This window comes from Oncorhynchus kisutch, linkage group LG24 (genome assembly GCF_002021735.2).
Source record: "Oncorhynchus kisutch isolate 150728-3 linkage group LG24, Okis_V2, whole genome shotgun sequence".
Taxonomy (NCBI): Eukaryota; Metazoa; Chordata; class Actinopteri; order Salmoniformes; family Salmonidae; genus Oncorhynchus; species Oncorhynchus kisutch.
In genome coordinates, this window is record NC_034197.2 from 11,044,366 (window position 1) to 11,065,373 (window position 21,008).

A 21,008-nucleotide genomic window follows, 5' to 3' on the forward strand; every position below is an offset into this window, starting at 1 on the left:
TATACATGACAAAGACTGACTAAGTGAATTCAGGTGAAAGCTATGATCCCTTATTGATGTCACTTTTTAAATCCACTTCAAATCAGTGAAGATGAAGGGGAGGAGAAAGGTTAAAGAAGGATTGTTAAAGACATTTGAGACATGGATTGTGTATGTGTGCCATTCAGAGGGTGAATGGGCAAGACAAAAGATTTAAGTGCCTTTGAACAGGGTATGGTAGTAGGTTGCAGGCGCACCGGTTTGTGTTAAGAACTGCAACGCTGCTGAGTTTCACACTCAAGAGTTTCCCCATGTGTATGAAGAATGGTCCAGCACACAAAGGACATCCAGCCAACTTTACAACTGTGGGAAGCATTGGGGTCAACATGGGCCAGCATCCCTGTGGAACGCTTGACACATGGTAGAGTCCATGCCCCGACCAATTGAGGCTGTTCCGAGGAAGGTGTTCCTAATGGTTGGTATAGTCAGTGTATATCAACACCTTATAACATATCACCCCCCCCCTCACACACTAGTGTATTGTTGATTGACTTACATATTGGCATACACATGTAGCTACTTGAAAAATATGATGCAATGGTCAATGGGGTTTGTGTCCCAATCCTAGTACTAGCTACTGAATATCTATGTAAAATGGTAAGCACACAATTAACATACTTGCATTCAAATCATTTATTGGATTGAAAGCCCCTCCTCAGCACCCTGATCCAGCGAGCTATTTCATATCAACTGTAGCCTATCAGAAGAATTGTCGAGATCAGAATGCATTTCAATAAATATTGCTGGACTGGATACATTTGTGATACATTGTTTCTGTTCAATCAATGATTTCATCGTATACCAAAATAACAAGTCACTTACCCTAACGCGTGTGCCAGTGTATTGCGTTGCTCGTTTATTTACCAGATGGACAATAGTTAATCGAATGTAACGACAGAAAACACAGATCCGTCATCGAAGTAAACCCAAAAATGATAACAGATTACAGACGACGTTCACAGCAGAAAATCTATGGTCGAACTAATGAGCTTTCCCATCCATTCAACCAGAGGGGCGGGCTAGGTCATGACGGGGAATGCCCGAGAATCACTGTACGTAGGCAGTCAGAACTAGTCTGATTGCTGCAATCATTTTAATCCCAATAATTATGAAAAGGGAGTAGGCTTTCAAGCAGGTTGACAATTGCCTAAGAAATGGCTAGATTTTGCGATGGAAAAATATCTAGGCTACTGCGTTCAGTGCTGCACGTAGTAAATCACACACACAAGCAGAGAGAATTCAGGACCAAAACATAGAGGGTGGCAGAGTGTGGGATAGGAGGGGGTAAGGGGAGGGATTTGGAGTATTGGGACAGCTGACTATGGAGACCTAATAGACTGTTTCTGCATAATTAGCTTTAGGCTCATTTGAATTGTTCCGCATTTGAGCACCGCCCGCAAAAAGGTGGGAGTCCACACACATACTCTATTTTGGAAGTATCCACAATTTTGCCATTGGCTGTGATTGGGATAAGGCGGGTCATGTTCACAATTAGATATGCATTTATTATACCTAATCATGCATTATAATTTGACAGGTAATTTGTCAATTTCTCACTGCAGGTCATTAAAAATCAACGGACCTACTTTGGGCACAGTCCTTGAGTCTACATTTTTAGGTTAATGAAAATATTCTATCATTTTAGGGCAGTAGGCTAAATATAGAAAAACAATATATGAGAGGGTGGCGTAAATTGAGTCTTTTTATTTTCAGCATCACGCGGTCAAGGGAAATATATTATTCTTTATCACAAACATATGTACATATATTTCAGGATGTTGTGTATCCCTGGAAATAATCTAATCTCTTGGCAAAACAAGCAAGTATAGTGTAGTAGAGAATCATTCTACCATCTAAACCGCTGTGAAATATATTTTCAGCTGTTTGATGCTAGTGTACCAAACCTGAAAGTAAAAGACGCAAAAACTAAATTTAAGCACGGGAAGCATACAACAGATCTAGCGCTTCTTAGACTTGCTTTCAATGAGAATGAAATATCTATAACAAAAATGTCTGAATTGTCGGGTCGCCCAAAAAGGCACATAATGCAGCTTTAAGAGGCCTCTAAGACGCCTGCAAATTTCTATACAGAATATTACCACTACATTTTTTAAACAATATCTATCTTTATATCACATTACCTTTTTGTAATTTAATCACTAAGCATATTTAAACACAGGCTTCACACATAACATAGGACATGTTCTTACCTCAAATCCCAGCGATAATGCATTGCATTACACCTGGGAAGAAAACCCTTCAATTTCAACTTGCTATTGACTGAACTATTGATTGGCACAACTTACCTCATGGCCATTGGCTAAACTTACCATGGCAAACATTGCCTATATTAGCCCACACAACAACAAGGATGCACATTCATACTAGATTTAGTACCTCCCATTGATGTGTATAGAGACCCAAACTGATGTATAGAACAATCTTAAAATTATCTACTTTGTTTTAGATACAATAATAACACCTCTTTCACAATACTTTCATTTGACTTGGTGCAAAACAAATTTGGGGACCTAAATTGCTTACCACTTGCTCATGTGGTTTCTTCCTTCACAGAATCCATGAAATGAGAACCTCTTCCTAAATATAAATGCAACATGTAAAGTGTTGGACCCATTTTAATGAGCTGGACCCATGGTAATGAGCTGAAATAAAAAGATCCCAGAAATGTTCCATATGCACAAAAAAACATTTCTCTAAAATGTTGGGCACAAATTTGTTTACATCCCCATTAGTGAGCTTTTCTCCTTTAACAAGACAATCCATCCACCTGACAGGTGGCATATGAAGAAGCTGATTAAACAGCATGATCGTTACACAGGTGCACCTTGTGCTGGGACCAATGAAAGGCCACCCGAAAATGTGCAGTTTTGTCACACAACACAATGCCACAGATGTCTCAAGTTTGAAAGTGTGCAATTTGCAAGCTGAATGCAGGAACGTCCACCAGAGCTGTTGTCAGAGAATCTAATGTACATTTCTGTAGCATAAACCGCCTCCAACTTCGTTTTAGAGAATTTGGCAGTATTGTCCAAACGGCCTCACAACCACAAACCATGTGTAACCATGCCAGCCAAGGACCTCCACATCCGGCTTCTTCTCCTGCAGGATCGACTGAGACCAGCCACCCGGACAGCTGATGAAACTGTGGGTTTTCACCATGGAAGAATTTCTGCACAAACTGTCAGAAACCGTCTCCGGGAAGCCCATCTGCGTGCTCGTTGTCCTCACCATGGTCTTGAGCTGACTGCAGTTCGGCATCATAACTGACTTCAGTGTGCAAATGTTCACCTTCAATGCACACTGGCACGCTGGAGAAGTGTGCGCTTCACGGATGAATCCCGGTTTCAACTGTACCGGGCAGATGGCAGACAACGTGTATTGTGTTGTGTGGGTGAGCTGTTTGCTGATGTCAACATTATGAACAGAGTACCACATGGTGGGGTTATGGTATTGGTACGGACAACGAACACAATTGTATTTTATCGAAAATGACCCAGTGTTGCCATGGCTTGCATACTCACCAGACATGTGACCCATTGAGCATGTCCACCAATTTCGCATAGCCATTGAAGGAGTGGGTATAACATGCCAAAAGCCACAATCAACAGTCTGATCAACTCAATGCAAAGGTGGTGTCATGCTACATGAGGCAAATGGTCACACCAGGTACTGACTGGTTTTCTGATCAATGCCCTACCTTTCTTTTTCAGGTATCTGTATTCCAAATCATGTGACATCCATAGATTAGGGCCTAATTTATTTCAACTGACTGATTTCCTTATATGAACTGTAACTCAATCTTTGAAATTGCATGTCGCATTTATATTTCGGTTCAGTATAGTTACTTTGCTAGTCTAAAGCAGTACTATTTGCCAGTCTAATGCAGTTATTACAACTGTTCTTCTTCGGTATTATGGCAGTACGCAAACAAATGTTACAGGTGTATGCCGCCACCTACTGTATTGACTGTGTATCAGCCTACTATTCTCCAGTATGAATTCATTGCAATTCATGAAAATAAATGGCCCTACGAACTAACCCTGCACCCATTAAAACCACTATTCCATTACCTTGATCGGATCCTACTCCAGGCCAGCAGGCTGGGAGGACAGGATACTATAGTTCAAAACATCTTGTAACTCATCTGCTGTAAAATCTAAAACACCCAAGTTCTTCTCTGCAGCTGCCACCACAACTTCTGTCCTCTGTGATTTACATTCCATTCCTGCGGTACAACTGACAACCATGAACATGAATGCCAAAAATAAAACACAAAAAAAACTTACTGAAGCACATGTTATTCCTATCACTTTGGTCCTCGGCCTACTCACAGGGATCCTCTTAGGATCAATGAACCTGGACCCATCTTCCTCTACTACTTACTTTCACTGCCTCCGCATACGACACCTTCTGCACTACTCTGATCCTGGTAAGCTGAACCTGCCTTTCTATCACCGGACACCTCTGATCTCCAGCACCATGGGTAGGCCTACAGTTTACACACACAACCTTTCCCACCGATACTACACATTCCTTTGTCTCATGTCCTCCCGCACATTTCTCACATCTAGGAGTCTCCCAGATTTACCTCCAAAAATACCACTCCCACTGGGCCATCTGTCTTACAAATGTTAGTGTATGAGATCTGTCTTGTAGCATGTGGAGGGGTGTGGCCACCAAGCGTGCAGGTGACCATGGTCTGCTCATTAAGAAGGGACACGCCATTACTAATTAGGGGAAAATAGTTTCTTCACTAGTCCAGCTCTTTAAAACTATTCTATATATTTCAGGTTATAGTATCTAAACAGTCATTGTGGAGTTGTTTACTTTGCTAAGTGTTTATTGGCTTAGTTTGACCAAGTAAATTCAATTACAAGTGCTTCCTGTTTCCTAGTCTCTGCCAGGTTATAAATGCTCAACATACAAATCGACCGAACCACAGTGGAGAAGGTGAGAAGCTTAAAGTTCCTCAGCATACACATCACTGACAATCTGAAATGGTCCACACACACAGCCTCCTCTACCTCAGGAGGCTGAATAAATTTGTCTTGGCCCCTAAGACTCTCACAAACTTTTACAGATGCACCATTGAGAGCATCCTGTCGAGCTGTACCACCACCTGGTACGGAAACCGCACCGCCCGCAACCGCAGGGCTCTCCAGATTGTGGTGTGATCTGCTCAACACATCACTGGGGGCACACTGCCTGCCCTCAAGACACCTACAGAACCCAATGTCACAGGAAGGCCAAAAGAGACTGAGAAACAGCTTCTAGCTCAAGGTCATCAGACTGTTTAAATATCTATCACTAGCCGGCCTCCACCCAATACCCTCCCCTGAACTTAGTCACTGTCACTAGCCGGCTACCAACCGGTTTACTCAAATCAAAATCAAACTTTATTTGTCACATGCGCCGAATACAACCTTACAGTGAAATTCTTACTTACAAGCCCTTAACCAACAGTGCAGTTCAAGAAAGAGTTAAGAAAATATTTACCAAATAAACTAAAGTAAAAAAAATTAAAAAGAAACACAATAAAATAACAATAACGAGGCAGGGGGTCAAAGAGCGGGGGTACAGGTTAGTCGAGGTAATTGGTACATGTAGGTAGGGGTGAAGTGACTATGCATAGATAATAAACAGTGCAGCAGCAGTGTAAAAACCAAATTGGGGGGGGGGGGTTCAATGTAAATAGTCCGGTGGCCATTTCTTTAATGGTTCAGCAGTCCAATGGCTTGGGGTAGAAGTTGTTAAGGAGCCTTTTGGTCCTAGACTTGGTTCCCCGGTACCGCTTGCCATGCGATAGCAGAGAAAACAGTCTATGACTTGGGTGACTGGGGTCTTTGACAATTTTTGGATCTTTCCTCTGACACCGCCTAGTATATAGGTCATTAATAGCAGTAAGCTTGGCCCCAGTGGTGTACTAGGCCGTACACACCACCCTCTGTAGCGCCTTATGGTCAGATGCTTAGCATTTGCCATACCAGCCAGTGATACAACCGGTCAGGATGCTCTTGATGGTGCAGCTGTATAACCTTTTGAGGATTTGGGGACCCATGGCAAATATTTTCAGTTTCCTGAGGGGGAAAAGGTGTTGTCATGCCCTCTTCATGACTGTCTTGGTGTGTTTGGACCATGATAGTTCGTTGTGATGTGGACACCAAAGGAACTTGAAACTCTCGACCCGCTCCACAACAGCCCCTTCAATGTTAATGGAGGCCTGTTCGGCCAGCCTTTTTCTGTAGTCCACGATCAGCTCCTTTGTCTTGCTCACATTGAGGGAGAGGTTGTTGTCCTGGCACCACTGCCAGGTCCTGACCTCCTCTCTATAGGCTGTCTCATCGTTGTCAGTGATCAGGCCTACCACTGTTGTGTCGTCAGCAAACTTAATGATGGTTTCGGAGTCATGTTTGGCCATGCAGTCGTGGGTGAACAGGGAGTACAGGAAGGGACTAAGCACACACCCCTGAGGGGCCCCAGTGTTGAGGATCAGCGTAGCAGGTGTTCTTGCCTACACTTACCTCCTGGGGGCGGCCCATCAGGAAGTCCAGGATCCAGTTGCAGAGGGAGGTGTTTAGTCCCAGGGTCCTTAGTTTAGTGATGAGCTTTGTGGGCACTATGGTGTTGAACACTGAGCTGTAGTTAATGAACAGCATTCTCACATTGTTGTTCCTTTTGTGCAGGTGGGAAAGGGCAGTGTGGAGTGCGATTGAGATTGTGTCATCTGTGTATCTGTTGAGGCAGTATGCAAATTGGAGTGGGTCATGACCAGCCTTTCAATCACTTCATGTCTACAGAGTGCTATGGGTCGGTAGTCATTTAGGCAGGTTACCTCCGTGTTCTTGGCCACAGGGACTATGGTGGTCAGCTTGAAACATGTTGGTATTACAGACTCAGACAGGGAGAGGTTGAAAATGTCAGTGAAGACACTTTCCAGTTGGTCAGCGCATGCTCTGAGTACACGTCCTGGTAATTCGTCTGGCCATACGGCCTTGTGAATGTTAACCTCTTTAAAGGTCTTACTCACATCGGTTGCGGAGAGCGTGATCACACAGTAGTCCGGAACAGCTGATGCTCTCATGCATGTTTCAGTGTTACTTGCCTCAAAGCAATTATAGAAGTAATTTAACTCGTCTGGTAGGCTCGTGTCCCTGGGCAGCTCTGGTTGTTCTTCCCTTTGTAGTCTGTAATAGTTTGCAAGCCCTGCAAAATCTGACGAGCGTCGGAGCCGTGTAGTACGATTTGATCTTACTCCTGTATTGACGCTTTGCCTGTTTGGTGGTTTATTGGAGGGCATAGTGGGATTTCTTATAAACCTCCGGGTTAGAATCCCGCTCTTTGAAATCTACAGCTCTACCCATTAGCTCAATGCTGATGTTGCCTGGTATCCATCGTTTCTGGTTGGGGTATGTATGTACAGTCACTGTGGGTACGACGTCATCGATGCACTTATTGACGAAGCCAGTGACTGATGTGGTGTACTCCTCAATGTCATCAGAAGAATCCCGGAACATATTCCAGTCTGTACAAGCAAAACAGTCCTGTAGCTTAACATCTGCTTCATCTGACCACTTTTTTATTGACGAGTCACTGGTGCTCCTGCGTTAATTTTTGCTTGTAAGCAGGAATCAAGAGGATAGAATTATGTTCAGATTTGCCAAATGGAGGGCAAGGGAGAGCTTTGTACGAGTCTCTGTGCGTGGAGTAAAGGTGGTCTAGAGTTGTTTTTTCCCCCTCTCGTTGCACATTTAACATGCTGGTAACATGGATTTTAGTTTCCCTGCATTAAAGTCCCCAGCCACTAGGAGCGCCATCTCTGGATGAGCGTTTTCCTCTTTACTTATGGCCGTATACAGCTCATTGAGTGTAGACTTAGTGCCAGAATCGGTTTGTGGCCGTAAATAGACAGCTACGAAGAATATAGATGAAAACTCTCTAGGTAGATAGCGTGGTCTACAGCTTATCATAAGATACTCTACCTCAAAACCATCTTAGTTAGACTAAGATCTTCTCTACAAAAATGTTTAAAAAAATTTAAACTATCTGGCCTAAATAGCTGTACTCTTTTATAATATCCACCAGCACAGCCAGAAGAAGACTGGCCACCTCTCAGAGCCTGGCACCTCTCCAGGTTTCTTCCTATGATCCTGCCTTTCTAGGGAGTTTTTCCTAGCATTGCTTGCTCTTTGGGGTTTAAGGCTGGGTATCTGTATAAGCACTTTGTGACAACTGCTGATGTAAAACAACATTGATTGAGTGCTTGTATATGCTTCTCTTCATGTCAGTAACTCTAAATATGACATTGAGTTTAGAGGTTGACCGATTAATCGGAATGGCCGATTAATTAGGGCCGATTTCAAGTTTTCATAACAATCGGAAATCTGTGTTTTTGGACAAGTCAGTTAAGAACACATTCTTATTTTCAATGACGGCCTAGGAACGGTGGGTTAACTGCCTTGTTCAGGGGCAGAACGACAGATTTTTACCTTGTCAGCTCCGGGGATTCAATCTTGCAACCTTACAGTTAACTAGTCCAACGCTCTAACCACCTGCCTCTCAATGCACTCCACGAGGAGACTGCCTGTTACGCGAATGCAGCAAGCCAAGGTAAGTTGCTAGCTAGCATTAAACTTATCTTATAAAAAACTATCAATCAATCAATCATAATCACTAGTTAACTACACATGGTTGATGATATTACTAGTTTATCTATCTATAATCGATGCAGTTCGTATCGTTGCTCTAATGTGTACCTAACCATAAACATCAATGCCTTTCTTAATATCAATACACAGAAGCATATATTTTTAAACCTGCATATTTAGCTAAAAGAAATCCAGGTTAGCAGGCAATATTAACCAGGTGAAATTGTGTCACTTCTCTTGCGTTCATTGCACGCAGAGTCAGTATATATGCAACGGTTTGGGCTGCCTAATTTGCCAAAATGTTACGTAATTATGACATAACATTGAAGGTTGTACAATGTAACAACAATATTTAGACTTATGGATGCCACCCATTAGATAAAATACAGAACGGTTCCGTATTTCACTGAAAGAATAAACGTTTTGTTTTCGAAATTATAGTTTCCGGATTCGGCCATTTTAATGACCTAAGGCTTGTATTTCTGTGTGTTATCATGTTATAACTAAGTCTATGATTTCATAGAGCAGTCTGACTGAGCGATTGTAGACAGCAGCAGGCTCGTAAGCATTCATTCAAACAGCACTTTCATGCGTTTGCCAGCAGCTGCTTTTGACTTCAAGCCTATCAACTCCCAAGATTAGGCTGGTGTAACTGATGTGAAATGGCTAGCTAGTTAGCGGGGTGCACGCTAATAGCGTTTCAAACGTCACTCGCTCTGAGACTTGGGGTGGTTGTTCCCCTTGCTCTGCATGGGTAACGCTGCTTCGTGGGTGGCTGTTGACGATGTGTTCCTGGTTCGAGCCCAGGTAGCAGCGAGGAGAGGGACGGAAGCTATACTGTTACACTGGCAATACTGAAGTGCCTATAAGAACATCCAATAGTCAAAGGTTAATGAATTACAGAGAAATAGTCCTATAATTCCTATAATAGCTACAACCTACAACTTCTTACCTGGGAATATTGAAGACTCGTTAAAAGGAACCACCAGCTTTCATATGTTCTCATGTTCTGAGCAAGGAACTTAAACGTTAGCTTTCTTACATGGCACATATTGCACTTTTACTTTCTTCTCCAACACTTTATTTTTGCATTATTTAAACCAAATTGAACATGTTTCATTATTTATTTAAGGCTAAATTGATTTTATTGATGTATTATATTAAGTTAAAATAAGTGTTCATTCAGTATTGTTGTAATTGTCATTATTACAAATACTTTTTTTTTTAATCGGCCAATTAATTGGTATCGCTTTTTTTGGTCCTCCAATAATCGGTCATCGGTATCGACATGGGAAATAGGTCGACCTCTAGTTGAGTTATCTTACATTTCCTCAATAGGAAGTTGTACCTTAAGCCAACACTTTTCCTTGTCTTTCCTGCTGGGGACAGGGGGCTTCGGGTTTTGGAAGGACCTAAAGAATTGTAATATCAACAATAATTAGTGGACACATTTATGAATGAAATTCAAGGTGGGTTAGCTGTTTATCTCATCTGATTGCGAATTGCTGATGATATACTGCACGTCTATTTTCTTTTGAAAATCTACGCACAATTCAATCTAGTGAGAGTACACACCACCGTTAGCTTATTTCACCAGGTCAAAAATAACAAACAAAAAATTAAAGGAAGACCTAGCAAAGAGGGTAGAGCGCTCAAGTAAAAGGCATATCAATCGCAGCAGCTATGGTATGGATAAAGACAATGTGACACCACCACATCTGCATGAATGTGTGATCGCTCGATAATAGTATCTAATTTAAGCTATTAGCTTAACTAGTTAACTTAGCTCCAAAGAGACAACCAATGGCATCAACAGTCTTTTTAACTAAAGGTCCATCTAGTTAGCAATGGTTGCATGTAAAACCACTTTAGAGATGATCACAAAGTTTGAAAGCAAAGTTGACTTATTGGTCTGCTGCTCTTCGGAACTAGAGGCATCCACATACCTAGCGTTGTTAGCATTAGCTAGCTAGCAGTGCTTGCGTGTTAGCTATCAAACTATCTATCCAGCAAGAATGTCAAAGTCGAAAACAAAATTAAATATGTTAATTAAGCCATGCTGATTTAGTAAGGTAAATCCAATTGGACTGAAGTAATTAACAGGCTGAACGTACATTTCTGTGACTCACTAGCTAACTTTAGCTTGCTAGTTGTCCCAGCGTGCGGATTCTTTGGCTCAACAGCCCTAACCATTTCCCATGCATTGTCAATGGGGTTTCTAAAACAACCCGGGTGTAATGTAATTCTGGCCACTGGTTGGTTTTGTGTCACTAGTCTGATTTCCCATAGGGAACACTGAAAACAGGACGAGGTGCATATTTCTTAGCTCAGCAGCAGTCACTGAGACAACTGGCCTCTGATATAACCTTGTTGTTTTTTAGTTACTGGATGTCACGTTTCCTATTTGTATCAGTACACTTCTAGCAACCTAATCATTACGAAACTTCTATTCGATCAATAAGCCACACCTAGCAAATAAACCATTACCTTTTTTGTTAACCAGAATCGACACTCTTAAGAATAGAATACACTACATTACCAAAAGTGTGTGTACATCTGCTTGTCGAACATCTCATTACAAAATCATGGGCATTCATACAGAGTTGGTCCCCCCTTTGCTGCTATAACAGCCTCCACTCTTCTGGGAAGATGTTCCACTAGAAGTTGGAACATTGCTGCGGGGACTTGCTTCCATTCAGCCACGAGCTTTAGTGTGGTCGGACAATGATGTTGGGCGGTTAGGCCTGGTCCACAGTCGGCGTTCCAATTTAATACAATTTGATTTGATTTATGGGAGATTTAGATGGTGTTCCAAGATTAAGACTTATAGTTGACCGGGGCAGCTCTAGCAGGGCAGAGATTTGACAAACTGACTTGTTAGAAAGGGTAGCTTTCAATGATGGTGCCATGTTGAAAGTCACTGAGCTCTTCAGTAAAGACATTCTACTGTCAGTGTTTGTCTATGGAGATTGCATGGCGGTGTGCTCGAGTTTATACGTCTGTCCAGGGGTGCAACTTTGGTTTTAGAAGTAGGGGGGCATCATTTATTTATTTATTTTTATCTAGTTGGATAAACACTCCAAACAGCCTACCCGACCACTCGGAGGCGTCCGGATTGTCCTAAAGCACACCGATGCCTTGTTTAGTATCACATTTCAATTATAAAACTGGGGAGGACAAAAATGCAATTTCAGAATGTGGAGGGGACATGTCCCTAGTGAAAGTTGTGCCCCTGCATCTGTCAGCAATGGGTGTGGCTGAAATAGCCAAATCCACTTATTTGAAGGGGTGTCCACAAACTTTTGTATATATAGTGTATGTGAGTGGAGCTGGAACTGGAGCACAGCGATCCCAATTTGACTGGAGTGTGGAGCGAGATTCCCAAAGGCTGGAGCCTTGGCCTTCTCGCCCACTCCAATTTAGCTCCAGTAGCGCTCACTTCACGAGCTCAGGGCATGCCCTGACCCAGCATGCATTTGTAGTGTACATGTGTGCTGCTATAGCCCCTTGCTTTAGCTACTGTAATGCAGTTCACTGTATATTCTCACAAAGAAACTGATAAAACACACAGGTGCAAAATCAAGGTGACTTACAAAGATGATGACCAGGAGCAAGAGAGGGAGTGTGGTGTTGTTGCGTCTACAACTAAAAAATGGAATCTGAAAAGACAAGTATCCCAAAAGCATGATAGTTTTCTTATTACATCCACGTTCGTAAATGAAAGGAAATGAGGTGGTTAGATAACTCAGTGTGTCATTGTAGCAAATCATTTAGAAACTAAAAATCAGATCTCTTAAACGTTAATTTTTTTGTTCTATTATCTATACAATAGACCATCCGTTATTTTGGCCCAATAGACCTGGCATATTTCCATGTTCAAAAAGCTTTCCATTTTGATTGGGTTATTTTGCCTAAAAACCTTTAGGCCTACCTATAAAAATAAAAGCAACTCTGCATCTCTGCCCAGCCTGTCAAGAACAGCCAAAAGGATGTTAAGCATCCCCAGTGGCTCTGCAAGTGTGGAGAGGATATTCTCCGCTCCTGGCCTGCTCTCCAGGCAACATTGCATGAGCCTCAAGCCACAGACTGGCCAAACTTGTGCTTCTAAAAATACATTCAAAGGCACTAATAAGTCATTTTTAGTATAATTTGTATTTAATTCTAAGTATGTCCTAGCCTACATGTGAAATTTATAGTGGTGTAAAGTACTTAAGTAAAAATACTTAAAAGTACTACTTGAAGTAGTTTTGGGGGGTATCTGTACTTTACTATTTATAGTTTAAACAACTTTTAATTTTAGTTCACTACATTCCTAAAGAGGTATGAGGTAGGTTTGTTCCCATTTGGTGGGTGTGGCAAGGTGTGGTCTTGTTAATATGAGTGTGACCATCTGAAATCGCTAAACTGGTGCAGCACATAATAGTAACTGCCATCTCTCTGGCCCACCTTAATCACAACTTTTTTCAACTGGTCATTCAAATCCTACCCAACTCTATAAAATAAAAAATAGAATCACCTGTAATAGCGTGAAAGTGGTATGACTAAAAATAGTGGGTCGAATGTTAAATTGTGTGCATTCTATGTTAGTCTATTATCGACACTATCAGACACTTTCTCTTTGCCCTTTACAGGCCTTTAGCGGTATAACATTCTAATAAATCCTATAGCTGAAAGGCAAATATGCCTGTTTTTATTCTTATTTTACGTCTGGAAAGGTCAAATCTAGGAGTGATTGCCTGTTGCAGGGTTTATTTGAAAGATCTGGCCCAGGACGCTGTAGCCAAGTAATGCGAATATAGGTGGTAATCACATAGTTGACAGCATATAATCTTAAATGCATATTTGTATATTATTTACAGTATGGATAGACTTTGACAGATTCCCTGTGGCTCACGTCTTGATCAATACGGCTTTTTTCACTTGTGCATTATTTAACATGTCAATAAAAGATCATGCACAGGCTTCACCCAGAAAACATAGTTTATAAGCGGTAAACTACAAAACAGTACAGCAATCATTTATTGAAGTCTACAAGGGCTATTGTTTGTCTATCATTGTGTAATACTGGGCATGCGAGTGGTAAGCTGAAAGTAGCCAACTGTAGACGGAAGTGGAAGAGTAAAGTCAGGGCAGGTACATATGCACCGGGTACGTATTCTGATGTTTCTATGAAACGCGACAATAGAGTACCACAGAATGAGTCATAATACCCATAAAACCTAGCGGTCAAACAAGGAAATGGTTCCAAATGTTTTTCCGCCGTTCATTTTAGAAACATTTTAGAAACATTTAAACTAAGGGCTGTGTTTCATGTAGGCTTACACTGGCATGATGTTTTGAGAACTGTGTAAATCTCTCTAGGACAAGGTGACTTTTATCAATATATTTGCTTGTAATTACCCACCCAAAATGAAATTATAATTAGCTGCTAATGTGGCTATCTGTCACGTTCTGACCTTTATTTCCTGTGTTTTGTATTTAGTTAGTATGGTCAGGGCGTGAGTTGGGTGGGCAGTCTTATGTTTGATTTTCTATGATTTGGGGTTTTCTATGTTTCAGCCTAGTATGGTTCTCAATCAGAGGCAGGTGTCATTAGTTGTCTCTGATTGAGAATCATACTTAGGTAGCCTGGGTGTCACTGTGTGTTTGTGGGTGATTGTTCCTGTCTTTGTGTTTTGCACCAGATAGGGCTGTTTAGGGTTTCACACGTTTCTTGTTTTGTTGTATCAGTTGTTCATGCGTAAGTTTACTTATTAAAAGAACCATGGACACTTACCACGCCGCATATTGGTCCTCTAATCCGTTTCGCCTCTCCTCTTCGGAAGAAGAGGAGGAAATCCCTTACACTATCAAAGAACTACAAATGCCATGATGATCTGGACGAGACTGCCAAACCGAGGCAAAGGTAAGAATCTCTGGATTAACCATCTAAGGCAATCAAACATCAGAGACAAAGTGGAGTAGCAATTCAATGGCTCAGACACGAGACATATGTGGCAGGGTCTAAAGACAATCACGGAATACAGAAGGAAAACCAGCCACGACGCGGACACAGACATCTTGCTTCCGGACAAGCTAAACACCTTCTTTGTCCGCTTTGAGGATAATACTGTGCCACAAACTTGGCCCGCTACCAAGGACTGTGGGCTCTCCTTCTCTGTGACCAAAGTGAGTAAGACATTTAAGCGTGTTAATCCTCGCAAGGCTGCCGGCCCAGACGGCATCCCTAGCTGCGTCCTCAGAGCATGTGCAGACCAGCTGGCTGGTGTGTTTACGGACACATTCAATTTCTCCCTATACCAGTCTGCGGTCCCCACATGCTTCAAGATGGCCTCCACTGTTCCTGTACCCAATAAAGCAAAGTATCCTCCAAGCTCATCATTAAGCTTGAGGTCCTGGGTCTGAACCCTGCCCTGTGCAACTGGGTCCTGGACTTCCTGACAGGCCACCCCCAGGTGGTGAAGGTAGGAAACAATACCTCCACTTCACTGATCCTCAACACTGCATCCCCACAAAGGTGTGTGTTCGGCCCCCTCCTGTATTCCCTGTTCACCCATGACTTTGTGGCCAAGCACGCTTCCAACTCAATCATCAAGTTTGCAGATGACACAACAGTAGTAGGCTTGATTACCAACAATGACGAGACGGCCTACAGGGAGGAGGTGAGGGCTATGGGAGTGTGGTGCCAGGAAAATAACCTCTCACTCACTCCACGTCAACAAAACAAAGGAGATCATGGACTTCAGGAAACAGCAGAGGGAGCACCCCCCTATCCACATCGACGGGACAGCAGTGGAGACGGTGGAAATGTTCAAGTTCCTCGGCGTACACATCACTGACAAATTGAAATGGTCCACCCACACAGACAGTGTGGAGAAGAAAGCGCAACAGCGCCTCTTCAACCTCAGGAGGCTGAAGAATTTGGCTTGGCACCTAAAACGCTCCCAAACTTTTACAGATACACAATTGAGAGCATCCTGTTGGGCTGTATCTCCCCCTGGTACGACAACTGCACCGCTTTCAACTGCAGGGCTCTCCAGAGGGTGGTGCGGTCTGCCCAACGCATCACTGGGGGCAAACTACCTACCTTTCAGGACACCTACAGCACCCGATGTCACAGGAAGGACAAAAAGATAAGGACAAGGACAACCACCCAAGCCACTGCCTGTTCACGCAGCTATCATCCAGAAGGCGAGGTCAGTACAGGTGCATCAACACTGGCGCTGAAAGTGAAAAACAGCTTCTATCTCAAGGCCATCAGACTGTTAAATAGCCATCACTAGCACATTAGAGGCTGCTGCCTGTTTACATAGACTTGAAATCACTGGCCACTTAAAAAAATGGAACACTAGTCACTTTGATAAATGTTTACATATTTTGCATTACTCATCTCATATGTACACTTCTGGTCAAAGTTTTAGAACACCTACTCATTCAAGGGTTTTTCTTTTTACTATTTTCTACATTGTAGAATAAGAGTTGTAACGTGTACGCTAATAATCGGGAATCAAGTACAGGGAGTGAATTTACAAAAATAAACGAACCATGGAACAAAACAAGAGTAGTGTGCAGACATGTAACACAGGAACAGAATCAATAACACCTAGGGAAAGAACCAAAGGGAGTGACAGATATAGGGGAGGTAATCAGGAAGGTGATGGAGTCCAGGTGAGTGGAGTCCAGGAGCTTGCAGGGATTTGTAGTCTTGCATGATGTTTACTTTACTTTGATGCTAATTAGCATGGATTTGTCTTTTGTCAAACGTTCTTTATTTCGACAAATTATGATGGAAAGTGTTTAAAAAAGAAATGCTGAATAATTTTGAAGGCACCCACATAACTATAAAGCTCCACTCCACCCACATTTACTTCTAAATGCCTACTGCTTGCAAAATCCTTTTTTTTCAGCTGTAAAATGTATGTTTCTTTGCAGGACAAGGATTGTCCTCACTTTCCAGAATACCCGAATTGCTTCGCCTTGCTTTTCTAGTTTCACCATCCAATTATTTCAGATCTACATGAGTGCAAGATCCTCCCTGGCATGGACTGTGGCGATAGGTTGGCACAGGAGAATTATTAGACTGGGAAATATTAGTCAATTATTGCATTCTATACATGCAGGCTTTCGCAGGCTACATGACACATAGGCCTACAGGCTGTGGCCAATTTATTAACGTGCAATTTGCCAAAAAGGGCTAATGGAAACACTTCAACCACCACATTTGTATTCGACACTGACCATAGGTGTTTCTTAGGTGTGATGTCATGCTGCTTTTATCAACACAACATAGTTAGCCTAGATGGAAACTCACCCTAGCAGGCAACTGTCGCATCTATTTTCTATGCGAGCCCTTTCTAAATGTCGACAAGAAAAATCACTGGACACCTTAACAGAAACATAGCCAATTGCAGATGTGGCATTCGCCTTTGTTACTGCCGATGAAGTGGAGGCTATCGAAATTCGACATCTCATACCCGAAGCTGAACACGATCAACATGGTCCAAGGAATTAATATGCTGATGAGGAAATTAGATACCAGCCCAAGCTCTCTAACATTCACAGGAATTGTTCTGTATTTTTGTGATGGGTTTCTCAAAACACAACCAGATAGTGAGTGCATAGGCTGCTAGAATGAGAACATATGTGTTTTTGCATCATGTGAGATATGTGTTGTTTGCAATTTCTTCATGGCCTTGCACCTTCCTCATTATTTGTGCTTGTCCAACATGGAGTTGTAACAGATGTAATTAAACCTAGTCCAAAGATTCTTATTGTATGGTAATTGATTGAATGGCAGCATCGCTACAGCCGGGAGTGTAATTTCTTTAATTCTCAACCTTTAATGTTGCTTTTGTCAGCATGTAAAGAACAGAATTTGATTCAAGCGCATGAAGGACAAAACTCACTGTACAGAAAAGGCATCATTTACATGTACATCAGTTCACATACTGGGTAAACAATATGAACAGGATTAGACTATACATGTACATCAGTTCACGTACTGGGTAAACAATATGAACAGGATTAGACTATACATGTACATCAGTTCACGTACTGGGTAAACAATATGAACAGGATTAGACTATACATGTACATCAGTTCACGTACTGGGTAAACAATATGAACAGGATTAGACTATGCATGTACATCAGTTCACGTACTGGGTAAACAATATGAATAGGATTAGACTATACATGTACATCAGTTCACGTACTGGGTAAACAATATGAACAGGATTAGACTATACATGTACATCAGTTCACGTACTGGGTAAACAATATGAACAGGATTAGACTATATATGTACATCAGTTCACATAAATTACTTGGCAAACAATATGCCAAACAACATGCCAAACAGTACCAAACGCAGGGGTCAGTTGGTACTGACCCCGCGACTGGCGTCTGGGATACTTGCTCATTAAGGGCTGGTTTCCCAGACACAGATTAAGCCTCATGTGTAGCTTACAATATGTATTACATTTTGTTCACTTAACAGACAATCAACACATTTGCATTTGTTTGGTGACAACAATATTACAGACTGAACAAATAAATTGCAGGATATAACATGGGACACAACGTTACAGTAGCATCTAGTTGGATATTTCATTTATCGATGTTAGAAATGTGGATCACATGTAGGCCTATGTAATTAGATTGTTAGGATGTAAAGATAAAGATGTATTTATGCTCTAAATAGTCATCCACCCAAAAACAGTAAACATGCATTGATAATAACCAATGATAGGTGGCAACATAATTTTTTTTTTTAAGAGGCTCATCTCACGCAATGCTTTGGTTTCGAATTCAAGTTTCAGTTGCTGAGGAGCAACTGAAGAAATCTTCAGTTGACTGCAGTCCAAGTGCATGACCTTTGATCATATGATTGCTGTAAAGGTCATGCAGCCGATGTAGTCAGACAATTTTTATGCCCATATTGCAACACACTTTGAAAGTTGGTGACCATCGTTGGTCACTATCTTGACAAAAGTGAACGCGCCCATCTTCCTATAGATCCTCCCACATGCCTCTTCTGCCAAACCGGGTACCAAAAGAACCCAAAAGATCCTAATTGATTGTAGTTATAGACGTGCCGCATTCAACAAATCAGCAAGTCAGAAATGTCAGAGTATCCTAGTTATGACCAGCATGTGGCGTAGCACCTGAAACATCAGAAACGTGAACCTGAACTGATCATTTGAGTAACTGTTTGGGTTTGTTTATGGGTTCTTTTGGTACCGGGTTGGCAGAGGAGGCAGGTGGGAGGATCTATAGGAGGACGGGTTCATTGTAATACCTGGAATGGAATAATGGAACGGTATCAAACACATCAAATATATAGAAACCACATTACAATGTGGGAGACTGTCCTCCTATAGCTCCTTACACCAGCCTCCACTTCTGTTTGGAGTTATTTCGGGTACCTGATTAGTTTTTTTTTGTTATTCTCTTGGGTACTTTTGGGTTCTTTTGGCTATTATTGGGTTATTTTGGGTACTTGTTGGTACTATTGGGTTGTTTTTGGGTTGTTTGGGGTGATTAGTAGGACCCAATAGACATATAATTGTTTGGGAAATAGCAACAAAGTCAGTGAAATTACAAATAAGTCCAAGAAATCGTGAGGCAGATCAGCTTCAGTTCAGTTGTCAATATTTAACAACCGACAGCATTATTTAGAAATACATTTTCAAGATACGGAGCACACAACAACTACGGACATATACATGTTTCTTCAATGTTTCATACAAAAAATTGCATATGCAACCCCTAACAGTGCTGAGCACCAATACACCTCCAATACACCTAACTCTTAAGAAATATGGTTATGGACTGGACTCTTCACAATTGAGACACAAAAATGAAGAAGAAATCGATCACATATTACATATAGCTTATACTGTAGGTTATTTTGGATTTATGCATTTATAGAATATAATGTACTGTTATACAGCAAAATGTCAATGATCTAATAGGATTCATTACAATCTTCTTTCTGTTATTGTGCAGATCTTCTGGTTTATGGGAATATTTCTGGCCTCTATTACCGCATAATGGCAGACAGAGATGACATCGTCCAGAGAAGAATAATAAACTAAAACATTTTTAGCAGAGCATTGCCAGGTCCTCTTAACCCTTATTTGTTTCTCTCTCAGATTTTCTCTCCTCTGTCTCTGTGCTTTGTGTCCTTGATTTCTTTCTCTCATCATCCACAGTCACTGTTCATAGGTCGCTGTTCACAGATGAATTTGACAAGTCCTAACCCCTCTTTTGTTTTATTCTCTCTGTGCTTCGAGTCCTTTAATTCTCCCTCCTCCACCTACTGCTTATCCTACTGCTTCTCCTACTGGTCCTCCTCCTCCTCCTCCTCCTCCTCCTCCTCCTCCTCCTCCTCCTACTCTTCAGTCATCCCAGTCCCTGGTCTTAGTGGAGCCACAGCTGTCACTCTCCAGCGACATGTTACTTCCCAGCCCACCCATCCTCCTGCGTAACAGGAAGTGTGTCCGTCTTTGCAGTAGCCTCTGCTGCTCCTGCTTCAGTTCTACGTAGGACCGGGAGAACGTATGAAAGATGGAGGTGACTGGGAATGCCATGAGAAGAATCCCGCTCAGGATACTGCTTAGCGCCACCACCTGACCCGGGATGCTCCTCGGAACCATGTCCCCGTAGCCCACCGTTGTCATGGTAATGACAGCCCACCAGTAGGTGGCGGGGATACTGCTGAACTCGTGGGTGGCGGCCATCTCGTTCTCGATGAGGTAGAGCAGCGGGGAGAAGAGGGCAATGGCCACACAGAGGAAGAGGAGGAGCAACCCAAACTCCCGTGTGCAGCGCCGCGCCGTCAGCCCCAGAGTCTGCAGGCCCAAGGAGTGGCGGGCCAGTCGCATCACATATAGGATCCTCAGGGCGCGGAGGATACGGAGCACAAGGCCCACCTTATCCAGGTAACTACTTCCCGAGCCCAGCTTCTTCTCCCCCTGGTAGCTGTCCACGACCAGGGTGATGTAGTAGGGCAGGATTGCCACCACGTCTATGAGGTTCAGAGGGCGCCTCAGGAAGGCTAGTTTGTCTCGGTCCTGGATGAAGCGCAGGGTGAATTCTAGGGAGAACCAGCCCACACACACCGTCTCCACAATGAAGATGTTGTAGCACATCTGGGAGCACTTGCCCTAAGAGACACAAGATACTGGTTATCACTGGTTATCACCTGTATATAAACATCTAGCATAACATCTAGCATATACAGCAGTGTTCTATACACCAAGGTGTATAGGCTTTTGTTCTGAACTCGTTCTTGACTTTT

At 42.4% G+C, this 21,008-nt stretch overlaps 2 protein-coding genes across 4 annotated transcripts in view; both read right to left on the reverse strand.

Moving 5' to 3' along the window:
- Positions 1-1,321, reverse strand: part of LOC109869522 (proto-oncogene tyrosine-protein kinase Src-like) — a 47,218-nt gene extending 45,897 nt beyond the window's left edge. Inside the window, exon 1 of one of the 2 annotated variants that reach the window (XM_020459717.2) lies at positions 862-1,321. The gene's annotated coding sequence lies outside the window, so the exon portion shown is untranslated. The remainder of the gene's footprint in view (positions 1-861) is intronic. The other variant, XM_031804086.1, reaches the window with a different exon arrangement.
- Positions 1,322-17,515: 16,194 nt separating this feature from the next.
- Positions 17,516-21,008, reverse strand: part of LOC109869002 (potassium voltage-gated channel subfamily G member 1-like) — a 36,409-nt gene continuing 32,916 nt past the window's right edge. For both annotated transcript variants that reach the window (XM_031804343.1, XM_020458808.2), the window contains exon 3: positions 17,516-20,874. In XM_031804343.1, coding sequence (XP_031660203.1) covers positions 20,107-20,874 — 768 coding nt within the window. In that variant the 3' untranslated portion in view covers positions 17,516-20,106. The remainder of the gene's footprint in view (positions 20,875-21,008) is intronic.